General features: G+C 37.8%; 2 protein-coding genes across 8 annotated transcripts in view; one reads left to right on the top strand and one right to left on the bottom strand.

Moving 5' to 3' along the window:
- Positions 1-17,883, top strand: part of LOC145942609 (ELAV-like protein 3) — a 47,850-nt gene that overhangs the window by 5,668 nt on the left and 24,299 nt on the right. For 2 of the 6 annotated variants that reach the window (XM_083049496.1, XM_083049497.1), the window contains exon 1: positions 14,856-16,073. The exons of 2 other annotated variants lie outside the window; for them this stretch is intronic. The gene's annotated coding sequence lies outside the window, so the exon portion shown is untranslated. Of the gene's footprint in view, positions 1-5,100; positions 5,245-14,855; positions 16,074-16,696; positions 17,316-17,883 lie in introns of those variants that run through there. 2 more of the 6 variants (XM_083049501.1, XM_083049499.1) reach the window with 2 other exon arrangements.
- Positions 123-9,367, bottom strand: LOC145942600 (cytosolic carboxypeptidase 6). Of its 2 annotated transcripts, none has more exons than XM_083049482.1 (7): positions 9,341-9,367; positions 6,100-6,464; positions 2,439-2,872; positions 2,080-2,283; positions 1,686-1,909; positions 1,228-1,423; positions 123-910 (listed from the first exon to the last, which is right to left on the bottom strand). In XM_083049482.1, the coding sequence occupies exons 1-7, from the start codon at positions 9,360-9,362 to the stop codon at positions 592-594; spliced, it is 1,764 nt and encodes a 587-aa protein (XP_082905608.1). In that variant the 5' UTR covers positions 9,363-9,367; the 3' UTR covers positions 123-591. The 2 variants fall into 2 exon arrangements, with proteins under 2 accessions (XP_082905608.1, XP_082905607.1); XM_083049481.1 differs by lacking the exon at positions 9,341-9,367 and adding an exon at positions 6,738-6,918.

A 17,883-nucleotide genomic window follows, 5' to 3' on the forward strand; every position in this document is an offset into this window, starting at 1 on the left:
ATATTGCTAGAAACTGTAAACATGCGCTAAGATATATATATATTTAATTATATAATTTTATCGTTAAAAATCTAACAGAACTTAGAAAAATTATTTATTATCACGAAGGAAGAGGTGAGAATATATATGGTGTAAGAGAAAGGGTTGAAAATTTGATTGTTTACGTGCATCCGTGAAAGAATGAATGTTGCGCAATATGAGAAACACACTATTAATGTGTTTTGTTAATATTGATAGATTCGAAGTTATTCGAAGATATAAAAGAAATGAAAGTTAATTGGTAATAATTATTATGGACAATTAATAATCTCCGAGATACATTCTCGATACTCCTCTCTCATCAAGCAGCCTTCTATTTTCGTCGCTAAAAATAACGTGAATCGATGCAATGATTAAACTCTTTGACCAATTATATATCTATATAAACCAATATCGTCATTATTAAGCTATTATGGCAATTTCCTAGTCATTTCCGGTCTCTAGGAGATAAAAGCAGCATATTCGAATCGCCGGAGGACGTTTAGCTCTCGCGGTACCGCGGCGTCGAGAGATTTCTTCTTATTAACGACCAAGTCCGAGGCGAGACGATCGTTATCTGCGCGACTTGACGCTTTTGCGTGGGACCGTCGATTTGTTCTTGGTGGCTGCGAGCTCCAAACCACCCCGCGTCAGCTGATTGAAATCGATAATGGTGAGCCGCGGCTCGGCGGCAGGCCGCCCCGTCAGGGCCTGCACCTTGTCGAGCGGTGCCCCGGGGCTCCGGAACCTGTAGCTCCGGCCCCTGCACCCGCCGCCGACGCCCGTTCCAGTTTCACTCGCGATTCCAGTTCCGGGCTGCTGTCCCATCCGCGTACCGCTCATCGATCGGTAACGAGCGCTCGGGAGCGGCTCAGCTTCCTCCCGAAAGTACCTGACGATACGGCCCGAGATTAGCCGACTTCTAATGCGTCTCAATAAACAATACGCGTCGCTCTGTCTTAGATTTAATTTTTTTTACTTTTGAAAAGCTCCCAATCTAGCCTTACATCATTCAAACGCTTGGTCCCGATTGTTTATCCGTACATATTTGAAAGACAGAAAGCGGATAAATTAATGTTGAAACAAACGCATCACTCTCTATATCTTTTTTCTTAATTTTGTTGCTAATATAAATGTTTATAATAGAAACAATAGTTTTGCACTACGATTATCACATATCTATATGTATGAAAAAGTTGAAATAATTACTCATATATGCTGGCAAGATGCAAGGTCGCCGGAGTTCTCACTGTTCTCGGTCTAGGTTCTCTTGGAAATCGATGTCTCTGTCGAGATTGACGTGTTCGCCTATTTGACGGCTGATCGGGAAGCCCCGACGGGATAAGTCCAGTAAGCTTGTAATATTCCAGAAAAACGCGAGCCAAATTGCGACCGAGCCTGTAATCTGTATTCTGATAGTCAAGGCTTTAAATTTTTCTAATTAATATCAGTGGTTTAGGGTCCGTGTATTGCCAAACTTTGACGCATAAATAACGTATTATTACTACTTTCATGTATGAAGCTTTTAATAAGGTTTAATAAAATAAAATAAATTTAATTTGATAAAAATTAAAAAAAATATTTTTAACATTTGCTTGTGCAATACGATAATTTTCATATTTTGTTTTTTTATATATAATAGCTGTGTGATTATTTGTGAAAGATACATCCTTCTTCCGTGTACGGCATTATACCGGGTATCCCTTTTTTATTGTAACCGTACATGGAAACCTCTATGCTGTAACAGTTGACGTGTTCCTTTAGGATAGAGCACAAATAACGTCGGGCAGTCCCGCCTTTATTGTGATCTTGATTGTACATGGTGTTGCCTAATTCATAGTCCTCCGCGTGCTGAGCTAGTAATTTCGGCAAGACGATATGCCTCTCGTACCTGAGAGGCTGGCAGCCATGAGTCAAATTGGATTACAAGCTCGATTGATTCATTAACTTCTTATTTTCTCGATAGAATAACATAGTTCTGTCACGAATTTAATTTAACGGAACATCTAATAATATTAGACTAATATTACTTGATCCACCGTTAAACAAGATTAGAGTTACCTGTAGACATCCTCGTATGTATTTCCATAGACAAAGACACCCGTGGCATTAGTATGCGCGTGCAGATCCAACACGCAATCTAATGGTGTGTGCGAATTCTTATCGAGAGATTTTAGCATCGATCTGGTCGCGAATAGAGTAGGATGAATCCACTCGGAGATACGATTCCACGATCGATTTAGATCCAATCCCATCACGGTAGATCTTAATACGCCAAATAATCAAGCCAAATAATCACGCCAATAATACATCATATATTATATCATGTATTATTATTCTGCGATACAGTCATAAAAAATAAAATAAAAATATTCGCCAAAAAAGATCAATTATTTCGCGAATAATTGGATCGTTCGTACCTGTAATTTCCGAGAAAGACACCGTCAGGATTCAGCATTGGCACTATCTTGAAAATCACATACTCTCTTAGAATCTGAGCGATAGGATGAGCGCTGACTAAAAAATCCATCAATCCCTGACATACGAAAGAGGACGGCGATTCGCCAGGATGAACCCTGGCGAGAACGACGACCACCTTTCTAGGTCGTTCGGTGTCTTCGAGATCGGATGTTATAGTCACGAGTTCCACATTCCTCTTTTGGATCGACTCGGCCAACGTTTCCCTCTTTGTATATAGTAATCTGCTGCACAAATTGTCGAGATGTCCCAAGTAACGAGTGTACGAATACGGATATGTTAGGGCGAAGTGGTAGATGTCATCTTCGCGATCGAACGCGAAAGCGAAGCTTAATACGTAGTGATTCTGATGTTGCGCAGATTTGTAATAGAATACCTGCAATATGAAGAAATAGATTGTGGCATAAACTATATAAAATAATTTATATAAAACTCAATTACTGGGGATCTATATTTTTGAATTTATTATTCGTAAATTTAAAAAAACAAACTTCAATGTCTACATTACTACGAATAACCGTTAATGCAAATTAATTATTTCTTTGATTTTTTAATGTTGAAACGTTTCTCGAATTATTTTCTCTCGAGATATACCACCATCAAATTTATTGTTTATTGTTTAAAAAAAAGGGCCGAACATATATAACGATGCTAGTTTGCTGTATAATATTGAAAAATTTTTTTGATTGTTCTTTTGATTCTCATATTAAAATGTTTCCTAAATTAATTATATACTTTCGAATGCTCGTGAAACAAGTTATCGATTAATTTTAATTTTATTTTATTATTATTTTGTAATAGATTTCCCCCCGCCAAAAAAATAATATATCTTGAGTGTAATTAATTCACAAGAAACATTTTAGTAACAAGATCAATAGGGAACAATCAATTGTTTTAATTCGTTTTATTTCAGTCTTGCACGGCAATTTAGAGGATCCTCACAATTTCTGATCGTTTATTTAATTAAATAATGAGCAATAAATTCAGCATTTTAATACGTCTCAAGTAATTAATTTAGGAAACCTTTTACTATCAAAATCGAAGAATCAATTAATTGCATTGACATATTTTAGTCATAAAACGATATAGATATTGAGGCGTTTTTTGATTATTTTTTAAATTTATTTCGCGAACAATAAGAGTACTAGAGAAACGGTATTAGAGAAATAAATTATAGCATTTTATTATGTCTTACTTTTATATTTAATTTCTCTTGCTGAAAGTTAACATAGATCTCAAAGTGCGTGATTACTTTATCTATTATCCGTGTGATTCACAGATCAACGACCGTAAGAGTCTAAAAAAGTAGTCTATTAATGATCAATTTTTAAAATACATTTCAAAATGATGTAAAGTAAGACATTATTTCAAAGATAAAAATGAGCAATTAATTTTATAAGTAATAAAATAATAAACAAATAAACAAAAATTGTTTACTCCCGGTTGTTTCATTCGTTATCTATATTCTCTTATTTTCTTTTACTACTCCTTCACGGCACTCATACGACACTTATTTATGAAAATAATGTTAACTACAATTGCATACGCATTAATCATTAGAATACGATAATCGTGTGATATTTTACGTAACATTCCCAATGCAAATCCACATACACAATGCGCACTTTATTTTATATTGCGATGGAAAATTGCGAAGCTACGATTCGTTTGGCATTGAAAATTCACACAATGCTATTTTTGTTGCTAACAAATAGTATATGCACATATTTTACAATAATTTTACTATCTCTTTTTATATAATATAAATGAATAAATATATAAGTTAATCAACGTCACGATAACGCTCGAATCTGTTTTGTAATTTGAAAATAATATCGTCAATTTTATCTTAACAATGCGATACTACGCAAGTTAAGGCTAGTTGAGATACGATAATCAATTAAAGAAGTTAATTAATTGCGCGAGCTGATAATCTCTATTCTATAGTTTGAGAATGTATGATCGCGTTTTGAAAGATAATACGACGATAATACTTTTTCGTTCAAGTATTGGCGCACGAATGACAAGATCTCCACAAATATGTAAATAATAGCGCGTTGACAACATCGCGAAGACTTGACGGCGCTGTTGTTTACGTACCGTAATCTTGTTGTCATTCACGCGGCGACACTCGAATCGAACAGACAACTTTACAAGGTGTTCCGTGTGTGTCGTCGTATTATCTCTAGAGATACAATTGGGAAGTATTAAAAGTTGTCAAATAAGAATATTCCCTCCGATCATTACAATAAGTGATTATCAATCCACGTGAATTAATTTCCGCGAATTTCCGATTATCATGTTTTGATTAATCATTAACTTGTATTGCACAATAAAGTTATATGGATTTTCGAATTTCTCTATTATTAACAAAATGTCTCGGAGACAACAAGTCGATTTCAAGTTAAACTGTATTATGACACGTTTAATATTAATACGCACAGTTATATTTAACTACATATATTATTATTAATTACGTATCATAAATTTCAATGTCCAGCGTATCGTACAACTGTGATTTTTGCGTTTTTTCGTTGCAATATAAAAAAATGCACGCCATGTGTGATTAACATTAGGAGTATTATGTAAAGTAACACAGAATCATCGGTAATTAGTGCCCGTGCGTTTGTAATTAACAGTGTTTTTAGCGAGTGAGTGTTGTGCAAGTACCGTGAAAAAAACAGTAAAAAAGAAAAAAATAAACAAGAAAAGAGAAAAAATCAAGAGATCAGGCGATAGCAGAGCAAAGTGAGCAATTTTGGTTAATTATTTTTTATTTATAAAATTAATTGCTCATTTATCTTCGTGATGGAATCTTACTTTACATTATTTTGAGATATAATAATGGATCAATGTCAATTCTGCTGGTCAATCATTATGTTTGACCAAACAATTAATTATCTGTATGTACGCAAAGATTAATAATCGCGTACTTCGAGATCTCCATTATTCTAATGAGAAATAGAACTCATATGTAAGGCACAATTAAATGCCAATTTATTGTGAGTAATGAGAATTTATTTTTATGTCATGATAACGATTAACGATATTGTTCACATTATTACATTCGTATATAAGAATATATATTGATTAAATTTATAATGGCAATCAATCACGTAGTCAGCGATGGTAATCGTCGATCGATTTACGGTTCCGATAATTCTAATTTAAAAGACTACAGGTGCTGGCGATGAAGTAATTTGATATTGGAACTCGCTCTGACACAGTTTCTCTATAGATTCAAATCGACAATATTGCCAATCAATTGGAACATTTACGTCAATCGCGATGTAACGATTAACGATGAACAAATTCGTCTCAAAAATATGGATATGTATCTGCATATTATATACAATCGCGAATTTAATATACATATACAATTTAGTAATGTGTGTGTGTGACTGACGATAATTTATTAAAATTGACGTTCTTTTAAACTTAGAATTAATATATAAAAAGTCTTATTTATCACTGAGATGAATTTAAAACATTCTTTCTCGCTGCTTGAACTGAAAAATGTTATATGTAATAATGAATTCAACTTAAAATTTATAAGTCATATATATAGTCATGGACAATAAATTATTGACTTCAAAATTTTACCTGTTCCCGCGGTATCCTTTGCCATTTCGGTCTACTACTGCTTTTCATCAACGGCGTCATTCCTTGCCGAAAGAGATTCGCGCTCTTCGAGATGTTCACGATATTAAAGATCACTCGTTGATCCGCTTTCACGTTATCTACGGTGAAATTGAACCACAGGCGTAACCTAGGTCCGCAGGTGTCAGGTCTGATGAAAAGGTCGTACTCGAATTCGGAGATCAAATCCACCCTACCGAGATTACCGGTCTCGAAGGTGGCGTCGAAACAGATGTGGCCCTTCTTAGCTTTACCGCTGTGACCAGGTGGTCGCATCACCATCTTGTTCACATTACCCAGACCACCCTCGGCATCGCTATCCTCACTTTCTACAAGAATATCGGTACGGCAAATTAAATGTAGTTAAACGGAAAAATAAACGTCGTCTAGAATATATTAGACTTTGCAGTCGCGATAATTCCGTCGTATAAAGACGTAGAAAACGATAATGACATTGACAATGACGCGTTATCGTTTCACGACTGCATCGATTAAACGCCTTTAACTGCCGTTTATTTTGCTTGCAATTCTAAATATAAATTTCACAGTAAAATCGAAAACGTGTATGAATTATAATTAGTGGAACAGCAAAGATATCTGACCCGCGCGCTGATAAAGACTGGTGTGCTCCAGAGGGTCTCGTCCTTCGCAAGAGAAGGCCATGACTCCCCAAATAACTCGAAACGATCTAACGACAGAACGAACGATAGAACGTGATCCGGCACCATTGATGAATGACGGCTTTCGACAGGCGGTCGGCTAGAGTAAGCATAGAGCAAACGACACTCTGATCTATCGGGCGGAAGACACGATGAAGCACTGACGGCTTCGTGCGAGACGACCGGCTTTACACTAGTTGGTTGGTGTTACCGCCTACATGATAAGAGCGGATTCGTTTGGAGAATTTCCTGATTCGCGAGTCTCGCGTGAACGAACGAGCTCTCCGTGCAAGAGAAATGGGAATCGGTTCGCAGGAAATTTGCGTGGCTGCCAAGCGTCAAGGATCTCGTACGTGCGATCTCTCGACAGCCCCCCGTTGCCCTCTCATTTCGCTCACGATTCGAAGCTTCGATTATAAACCGGGAAAACTCGTTTGCGGTCACGAGATCTCTGTAGGAGTTCTGGCATGACTCCCTGATTGATTCGATTACAGATGAACTGAGATTAGAGAAGAGCGTGATTGAGAGACTTGGTGAAAATCGCGATAGTTTTACAGAATTGGCAAACAGAGTAAAACGATATAGCGATATTCACGCCGGTACCTAGAAGTTGATTAACTGTAGATAAAAGACCATGATATTGTGAAAGTTATTATTTGAAACTTTTTGTTATTACTATATATACATTATACTTACAAAGTTTTTTTTATCGAATGAAATTTCTTATTAGAATGAGATTACGTATTCAAATAAGTTTCTCACACTTTATAATATCTGCATAATTATTTGAGACATTTCTTGTCTTTCCAATAAGATATGTTAATAATTATTTAAAAATTAATATTATTATTAATATCGTTAAATAATACAATTTTCTTTTTTCGCGACTTAGTTGAATGCATTTACATAAAGATAAATGTTATAAATTATTCGTTCAAAGAAATACACGATTATCATGGTCTGTAAAAATGATACAATTGTTCATAAATGATATTATTACAATCCAGAAAAAAAAAATTATTTTGTACAAGCGAAAAGAATAAAGAAAGGGAAATGACGAAGATTCGCGATATATTTCCGTCATCACTAATGTAATATACAAAAGAAGTCCCCCGAGGCCGGATCTTTATCGCACATCTTATCATAGAAATACACAGCCCGTTTTGTATGGCAATACAGATCTAAATCCAGACCATTCGATATCTATTTCCATCGCGCATCCGATGCTCGACAACACAAATGTCACACTTTGTGACTAAAAGCACTATACTATATTCCTCTACCACAAGCAGGAAGGGTATACTGGCTTTACATCAAGATACGTATAGTCGGATCATCAATGATTCAGTGTACGGAAATAAAAAGTTACACATTGTATTTTTTCAAGAAACATCGAATACTTTACCATCGAATATTTACGTCAGCGCTACGTTTAATGTTCGAATAAGTAACGTCATAACGATTCGCGTGACATTTTCCAGAGATTTTAATTTAATTCATCAACATATTGTGCGAATAATTTGAATAAATATTATTTTTCTATTAATAAGTTTAAATAAATATTAATTTTCTGAATGATTTAGTGCTTCACAGAATGCTGAAGAATCGATAGAAAAATTTTATTTTAATTGAAAAAATTGTATAAAGTTTATTCACACAAGTTTATGCAATTAAATAAAAATTTCTGACAATTTCTATTACATATTTGAAAAAAATAACGCGGACCATCTTTCAGGTTTAATTTCATCTCTTTTAATTCCTGCATCATGGAATCGTCGCGAGTTAAAATTCGATAAGAGACGTCTGTTATTTCAACCCGTGAATAATCGCGAAAATCTCGCGGTGCTAAATTATTTTACTGTGATATGAATCACTTTTAGTGACACATAGTAATTTGCAACAATTAATCCTTGGTAAATAATTAATAGCGATCGAGAAAAGGTAATTTTAAATTCAAGGAATAAGGACGAACGTTTGTTTTAGCAGTCATTGCATAGGATCAATATCACGAAAAGATGGAAAATATAATGATAAAAAAATAGAATTTTACTCACTCACTTCATATCATGAATATGACTTCAAGATGCGATTTCGCAACTTGCGGTATAATTTGCGTATACTTGGTCGGTATATAAAGCTCGTACGATTAACCGACGAAATTTTCTGTTTTTGTTTTCGCGTGAGAAACGGCACGAAAAAAACGTCGATGATTGTTAATGCTTCTAAAGCCAATCTTAACTTGTCCGACCGAATGATTGACAACCGGTGCTCGCCTACGTAACGCTCACTCTTCCAGACGGAGTTTCGAACCGGCGGTGGCGCGAGATGGGAAATGTCAGGGTGCAATCGGCGAAAGCGTGATGATCCTCGCGTGATTCCTCGCACATAGTGGATTCGATCGATTTGACGGATCGCGAGCGAGATCCATCGAGAACGGACATGTCCCGCGTGACTGCGAAAAGATCTGCGATAGTGCAGTCACGAACCAGGTCTCGCGAGTCGGTTCGAGGACGATGTACGAAGAACACTTGTATGTATTTACGTACCGGTCTCTTCGGCGTCGGACATATCGGCAGGACTCGGTGGGACTTGTCGCAGACTGGACCACGCAGACCGCGACTTTTGTACACTGGGCGACTACGTCGCCGAGTCCATCCTGGTTTCCTTGGTTTGTTGAATCGATATGTATACGCGTCTCGGAATAGCGCAGTTATCTTGCCCTGCAATGTTCCAGATAAATTTATAGATGAAACTAACTTGACTAAAAATTCTAACAAGTTTAACTCGCGATCTAACGTACTCTTTTTCATAACATAAATTCAAATAAATTATATCTGGCGTATTTTTTTCGAATTTTATTTATTTATAAAACAAAAAACTATCTCCGTTGTAAAAATAGTCTGAAACGCAAACAAGTTGAATATTTAGAGAATGGTATTTTCAATTTAACTTTCTTCCTTAAACAGTTAAAACCGAGTTTAGCATTCGAAACTTATATAGACGATAAATTCGTGAAACAATCAGTAACACGAATTAGCTGGAAATTGATCCTTCGCAAAATAGAATTTTTACTTTAAAAATTTATTATTGTGAAGGCTGTTTATCTTTCGCGTGTAATTATCTTTAGCATTCAATTAGAGTATTAATTAGCTCGTTACTTGGCTCGGAAAATTAAACAGTTCTACAGCTGTTAAATTGCTAATTAACAGCCAGTCACATAATTTCCGATTCGTAGTCTCGAGGCTCGTCCGGCCTATCCGTAATTTCACAAGTTAGAGTGCTTATGTAACGCCTGGATGAGACGAGGGGAATTGAGATAGAATAGATATATAATTTGCGCGCGTGAAATTCAATCGTCACAAAGGTAATGCCAAGAAGGTACATAAACTACCTTTGTGCAGCATGCGTGTAACACGTAGCCTCGCTCGGGTCCACGTCTCATATACATCCGCTAAATGCGCATCTAAAGTGTGCAACCATCCACCTATCCCTGGCTAGGTTCTACTCTGGGAGAGGGATGACGATCCGGGCCGCGAAACGACGGAAAAGGGAGGACAGGGAGGCGAAGGGTAGCGATTCTCTTCGAGCGCTTCGGGATGACATTTCCGCGAATAATTTCGCAAACGAGATGTCGACGTCGCTTATTCACTCCTCCGTTTGCGTGCGACAAATTTGTGCTTGGAAATGAATTAAGACGTATAGGACGTTTTTTCTTTCAGGGAATTACGCATAAATTTGACAAAATAATAGAATATGATGATAAGAAGAATAGCAATGATTTTTGTTATTGATGTCAATATGAGAATAGCATATCAAATTATAAATAGAATAATTGAATATAATTATTAATGATAAATTTGTATAATAAAAATAAAATAATAACATCACATTTTGTACTTAATATGCCATATAAATATCTAAAAAACAATTTCGAACTAGTTATTACAGAGGAGAAAAGCATAATTATTAAGTAAAAATAAAAAAATAATTTGCAACAAAATTAAGCGTGTAAAGATATATTTAGGATGATATTTATACAACAAGGCTTTCGAAAAATCTAAAACGCGCCGATTGATCTGCAACTTCGTTTTCGTTCTCTCCACGAATTTAGATAGCCGCGAAGGAGGCTACGATGTAACGAATTTCCAAAGATAGGATGCAAATTAGATAGCACGGAGGGTAATTCCTGCTGCAGGATCCGATAAACCAATTTCCCGTTCTCGGAGGACATTTTTCTGGATGTCGGTTAGTGGTGGTAGTGATGGTAGCGGTACTAGTAGTAGTGGCGGTAGTTGGTGGCGGCGCATTCCCTGGTGAATGCCCTCCTCTTCCTCCGGGCTTTGGCTGGGACCGCCGGGTTCCCTTCCACTCTCCGGGAGAATGCTGGATGCGCGCGAAACGGGTGGTAAGAGGGACATGGAAGCCGCTGCACGGAAGAGAGAGTGAATGACTGCGCGGGGAGATCGATATTCGAAAGGCCCCCCCCGAATTTCCCCCTTCACCCCAACCTTCCGAACCCCGGCCGGCGGCCCCGTCTGACGCTGGCACCCCTCGGTCTACCCTCCCAGTGGCGTAGGAAGGGGGCGCGCCCGGGGTGGAATGGGCGCGCCGGTTTCCCCAGGACACTCGGAAGCACAAAGAGGACAAGCGCGCCCGTAAATTATCCGCCACGCCATCCTCTCACGGAATTTATGCGACCTCCTCTGGAAGGTGTCTAGACTCCTTTGGCGATTAAGACTTGCGGGGTGGGCACGACCCGCGTCAATCGATTGCTGGCGATCGACGAATTTTATGTGCGAGTACACCGGCGACACGACGGTATCTGTCAATGTCACGATTGTGACGTAAACGATGGCAAATTATTTCCCGAAATTATAATTGTCGCACAATATGTTAAAAGAGATTGAGACGTACAGGAATAAGCAGTTTTTTCCTATCGCTCGCGATCAATTCGTTATGTGTTTTCAGCTGACATTTTATAAATATGTCGAGATTTTCGACATGGATTTTTGACATTCTCTTAATATACGCATAAGTATGCAAATTTGTAAAATAAATAATTATTTATTTAATGTAATAATATAAAATATCGTACACACGAAAGAGCAGTTGCACACACACATCAAATATTAAATTCGCTACCAGATCATAATTTTAAATTGCATGCGTAAATATTATATAATAATAGATCATGCTGTTATATATATATACAATATAATATTATTATAATAATATAAATTAACAACACGTAATTTTTTGAAATGTATTATAATATCTTTATCCTTATAAAACTAAAGTTCTCATTAGCATCGAACAAAGAGACAATTATTCTTTACCGTGTTTATATTCTGTAATTTTTTTTATCGCGTCATATAATACATTCAGCCTATTTAAAAAAAATAAAATGTCTATTTTGCGCGGATACGTTGATAAGCAGTATTAAATTTCCTACGCCATTGGGGCGTACTTCGACTGACCCTTATATGCATACGTGCTATTTACCATTAGATTACACCCCTTGTCTCCCTCGTTCCTTTCTGCCTCTCCCCCTGTGACTCTCTCTTTTTCTATTTCTCTTTGTTTCGCCACGGCGACTTCTTTGCTTAACACATCGCTCGTCTATCTCTCGTATTTCGTAATATCAAAATATACATACAATGTGACGCAAACGAAACCAGTTAGTATATATCGTCGCGTCCGATATTTATCGATTCTCGCTTCTATCCATGACGTGACTCATTAAAAAATCGCACGTCACAGGATTCGCGTTAACGAATATTGTAAGTAACAGTATAGAAGCAAATAAACCTACGCATCGAAAAAAAAATCGATTGGTACACCTTATATATTCGCACTATTCTTCACGGTTGCTGATCGCAGATGAGATTGCTGTCACGAAATAAGCACGTTCGCCATTCGCTTTATGCGATTTTTTAATACTTCGTGCATTTATACTGAATTCAAACTATTGATATTAACTTGATAATGCGTAAAGTTTTAATGTAAATGTAATGGAGAGCAACAGATGTAATTATAGCTTTGGTGCAAACAATAGTTTTATCATAATCTTATATAATTTTATAAAGTGATATGCCTTGTATTTGTTCATGATCGAATTATAGTATTTTATATAATACTAATTAATTAACCCTATTAATTTTAATTGACGATATAAAGATAGATAAAAATTGACATTATTTTTGTAATATTTTACACAAAATTTATTTCTCGTTATCGAATCGAGAGCTTTGCGTCAATAAAGTCGCTATGAACGATAAGGCTTTGAGAAGTGCAGTTTCATTTGATCAAACGGAATACGGGATTCGCATCGTATGATGAAATTTGGCCGCGTTTGCGTTACCGAAAAAGCCATTTGCCGAGAGAATGAGCGAGCTTTTCCACCCTCTGTCTGACGCTTGCGCTATCCTTCATCAACCCTCTCTTTCTCCCTCGTACTATCAACCCCTCCATTTCATGAACCCCATTTGGCGCGTGCGCTGTACTTCCGCCGACTACTATTCTCACCCCTGTCCGTCTTTCCCCTTTCTCTTGGTCCCTCCATAATCGAAGCGATGTACAGTTGTTCAAAAGTTCATGTGCACTCGTGATATTAATCATGGCAACTTCAGCGAAGATCAGACATCGTAATGCACCTCGATCGATCGGAATTGGTCCGTGTAATAAATGCTGCAACTGATAGAACGCATTGCGTCTTAAAAATTTATTTACTTGAAAATAAAACGAATAAAATTTTTGCGCTATTCTAGTTCACTCCCATGTATCTCTCCCCTTTTTATCCCCTTCTCAATCGTTGTCAATGGCAGCTTGAAAGTTGGTAGCTATTGTCTTAGAGACCCTTTTTCCCCTTTCTCTCTTTCTTTTGAGAGAGAAAAAAGAAAGACTAGCGCGTTTCCCCTCTTTTCTATCTCCCTCTTTTACAATTTTCTCTTTCTCTTTTAAAACTCAACCTTCGTAAACTAACATCTATATAAATTTTATCATCATCTTTCGATTTATTTTTCTCAAAGTTTTTTTTTATATTTTTCTCGTTATTTCTTCTCGACTCTTTTCTATCTTGATATCCGGGATCTATGAAATATCATCTAATTGTAACGAAATTCTGTTTCTACGTCGACCTATATTTTTTGTAATTATCGATCTATCCATAAATAACCGCGATTTTATTTATATTATTTATATTTCTAAATTATTCATATATTCTCTCGACAATACTCTTCTCTAGAAAAGTTTAGTGATCCTTTCTTTTTTCTCATCTAGAATATAAATATTAATTCTCGTAAAACATCTCAGAGCTAACTGTATTGCTTAAACATCTAAATTAAGATTCTTAATTCTGAAAAAATCAGGTACATCGGTCATAATGATGCTGAATTAAAAATTGTTTTGAAAAGGCATCGAGCATCGAACCGATCGATGGAACAGTTATCCTTCTCTGTACAACTGCACTTATTCGTGCAATGACCGAAAGGGGGGTAGTTGTTTCCCGTAATTCCCAGACCGATCTCATTTTAATCAATAGCTCTCCTCTCTCTTTTTCTCTCTCGACTCGTCAATTATTACGGGGATGTCGCGCGCGCATAATGACTGAAAAATCTCTCTATAGCTGCGCCGCAATGTTTGGAAATATGTGCATCGCACAAAACACACACAGACCTAAAGCAACCCCCGACGGTCGGTATGCGGAGGGTGCAGACCGTCTATTACGTCTGCGCGAATTTCCACCCCTTTACCATCATCACCGATTTCTCTGCGTCGCCACCCCCTCGCATCTCTTCTGCCTTCGCATCCCTCCCGATCTCTCTTCTCGTTCCTAACTGCTCACACCCATTCCTCCTGGTTTCTCCTTCACCTTTCACCAACGACGACGACAGCGTCTGCGTACATCGCCGCCAATCTCCCTCGGCCGAGCTTTTTCGCGATTCTTTTCGCCCCGAGTCTATCCTCCCTTCTCTCCCCTCTCCCCCTCCCTCCCCGACGAATCGAGACAGTGGGGACGACGGCGGGTGTCCGGAGGGTGCAGCCATCAGCATCGAGGGCCGGTCTCGTCAGTTTAGTTACCGCACCACATAAAGGCATTGCGTTGTAGACACCGTTATACCCGCAACATTCTTACTATTTGCTTGCATATCTCCTAATTTTTCTGACCCTTTAATTCGGCATAAAAAAAGAAAAAAAAAGGAAAAAACACTCGGTTCGGTATATCGTTCGTCGTCGTAATAAAAAGCACAGTCGTCGCCGTTGCTGTCATCGTCGCCGTCGTCTCGTCGTCGTTATTGTTATCCTCTAAACATTCAGTTGTCCCCTACTGCTTTGTCCCGTTCACGTGTTTCGATCGAGCGATGTTATTGTTCGTCATCGCCGGGTGACAACGAGAAAAATCGCGCGAGGACCAAAGCAAAGAGAAAAGATCTCGTGAACGTCGTGCGGGAAGATAATTTTACCGGACAAAATCGGCTTATCGAAGATAAAGCAGAGGAGTGACTTCCGCGTTCTTCCGATCTTATATAATTTCATTTATCCTTCGACCCTGTGTTCTCTGTTCATCTCGTATTCCCGACTTGTCCTGCCGTAAGGAGCACTTCTTGGTGTCCCGATCGTTCATCCATCTCTGATCAACGCGTCACGATATCTCGAAGACGATTCGGTCGTGGACAAAGGGCGAAATCAAATGGGAGTTGATTGTTGTTAGGGAGAGAGCGATATCGTGAGCAACAAGATCGTCAGCTGGAAGATTCTTTAATCGGCAGAAGAGACATCGGCAAAAAGAGAGAAAGAGATAAAGAGAGAGAGAGAGGGACAAATAGGAGAACGTTTTGCTGGTCGGGGGTGGGAGTGAAAGAGAGACATTGGGTGTGTTTGTCGCGCGCGAAATTTGTTTATTTCTTGTCACGAGTTATATATATCAAGTGCTCGCAATTATATCCGATCTACGCGCATTTTCGCGATATTCAATGTCGGAAACTCTATGATCGGAAACCGGCTTCCAAGTTGATCGTCGCGCGATCGTTGATTCGGATGTTTTAAGTCTCGCGTCGTAATAGAGAAATTTATTGAAGAAATAAAAAAAAATTGTACAAAGATATTACGGAAAACACGCACACGCGTTTCAAATCGTGGTTGAGATAAAAGGAGCTAAATTACGAGAGAGGGACACGTATAAATAGAGAGAAAATAAAAATAATTAAATAAAACCCACCGTCGTTCCGTTCTGCGCCCAGATATCGGCATCCTCCAACCACTGATTTTCATCGTTAACCGGTATGTTCATTTGTTTCTTTACTTTCTTTATTTCTGTGATTTTTCACAAATTTTTATCTCATTATCGTTATTATTATCTTGTTATATTATTGTTGTTATTATTGCCGTTATAATTATTGAATATTCATTAGTGGATCTGTGTACGTCCATCGTACACTGATCAGCTGCCAATCTTTACGTATACGTTCGTCCTCTGTACTGGAGATCCTCGTGCGAGGAAACTTCCGGTACCACTTAGGTTGACCTTTCCAAAAATTCCCTGTGGTGCTCCCGTGCTTCGCCTTCGCAATTTGTATCGATTACATATTTATTTTCTAATTTTTTTATAATATTGTATCATAAATATGAATAAAAAATATGAATTAAACTCGCGGAAAGTTCATGGTATTATAAATATTTTCAGACTGAATTAGAATAAAGATTGTACTTGTTAAAAATAAGAATGTATTTTATAAAAAAAATGACAAAAATATATATTACGATTAAGTAATCGCGATTAATATTTCTAGAATAAAATGTCTTATATCGATATTACAAAATTATAGAGTAATTATAGTAGAAATTACAATAGAAATTTATAGAAAATTGTGATAAAAAATCACGATTTTTGTTGTTTTCAAAATTATTCTAATCTAAGAAGTGTTATTACAAATGATTAAAGTATCATTCTTGTATACGATATTTTATTATTATAGTAAGCTTTGCCGTGTAGAAAACAATTGCGTGATCTTGTGAAAAACACGTGTTTGGAGATAAAAACTTATTAGACTCCGGGGCTCATTAACGAGGCAAAGTTGTTGCATTTAACGTCGATCAGCCGCCATAACCATCGCGAAACCATCGCGTCCAGCAGCTGACGCTTACCACGGCGCAATATTGTGTGTGCACCAGATCGCTCTCTCTCCCTCTGGGCGTGGCACCAGAAAGCGACTGTCGCGGGAGCACCACGTCGCAATACACATACACACACATACATGCACACGCAACCCCAATACGCATAAACACATACGCATACAACTTCCTGCTTCTCGATCCAACCCCTTATCGATCCCGCAGCGTACCCCGACCGAAAAACGGCAAATTGAAATAGCTCAGTAGCAAGGACGTCGAGCTTTCGCGATGCATGATGAAGCGTCAAGCAGATCCGGGATGGAGCGAGGACCGGCACTGCAGGTCCTTGTCGAGGACAAGCAGGATGTCTCGAGAGGGACACTTCCGTCCGCGATGGCCTCGATTACAATGGTGCGTGAGCCAAAGAGGGGGAGAGTTAGACGATAAAGCCGGTGAAGATCGGTTTGATATCGCTTCCTTTTTTTTTTTTTTACCAAGCTATTAGGTAATTGAACACGAACGCCAGATTAGATTTCGATTCTTTAGGAGAACGAATCACATGATGAGATTTGTTCGTATGAAATTCGAACTTCAAATCTCATACATGTGTAAACACATCGCAAATAGATATTTAATAATAAGCATATTTTTAAAATATAATTTATATATATACATATACCTATACTCGAGCTAAGATCGTGCAAAGAACAGTAAGAATGAATGAAAAGTGTGGGAGGAAGGATTGATAACAATCGCTTTCGTTTTTCACACCGTCCGCGAAACTTTCGGATCAGCGCCGAAATATCAAAGATTGGCCGCGATTTTGCAAAGGGTGGCTAAAAGATGGTGGCGAGAATCACGAGAGACGGAGAAAGAGACGGAAACAGAACAGAGGACTGGGGAGAGAAAGAGAGAGAGAGAGACTAGGTCTGGTTGGGGAACCTCGTATTGATCGTTCCTGGGTCCATGTGATGCGCCT

The sequence above is a fragment of the Prenolepis imparis genome, unplaced genomic scaffold, assembly GCF_030444845.1.
Source record: "Prenolepis imparis isolate NDT839.2.m4 unplaced genomic scaffold, iyPreImpa1.0 SCAF_11, whole genome shotgun sequence".
Classification (NCBI taxonomy): Eukaryota; Metazoa; Arthropoda; class Insecta; order Hymenoptera; family Formicidae; genus Prenolepis; species Prenolepis imparis.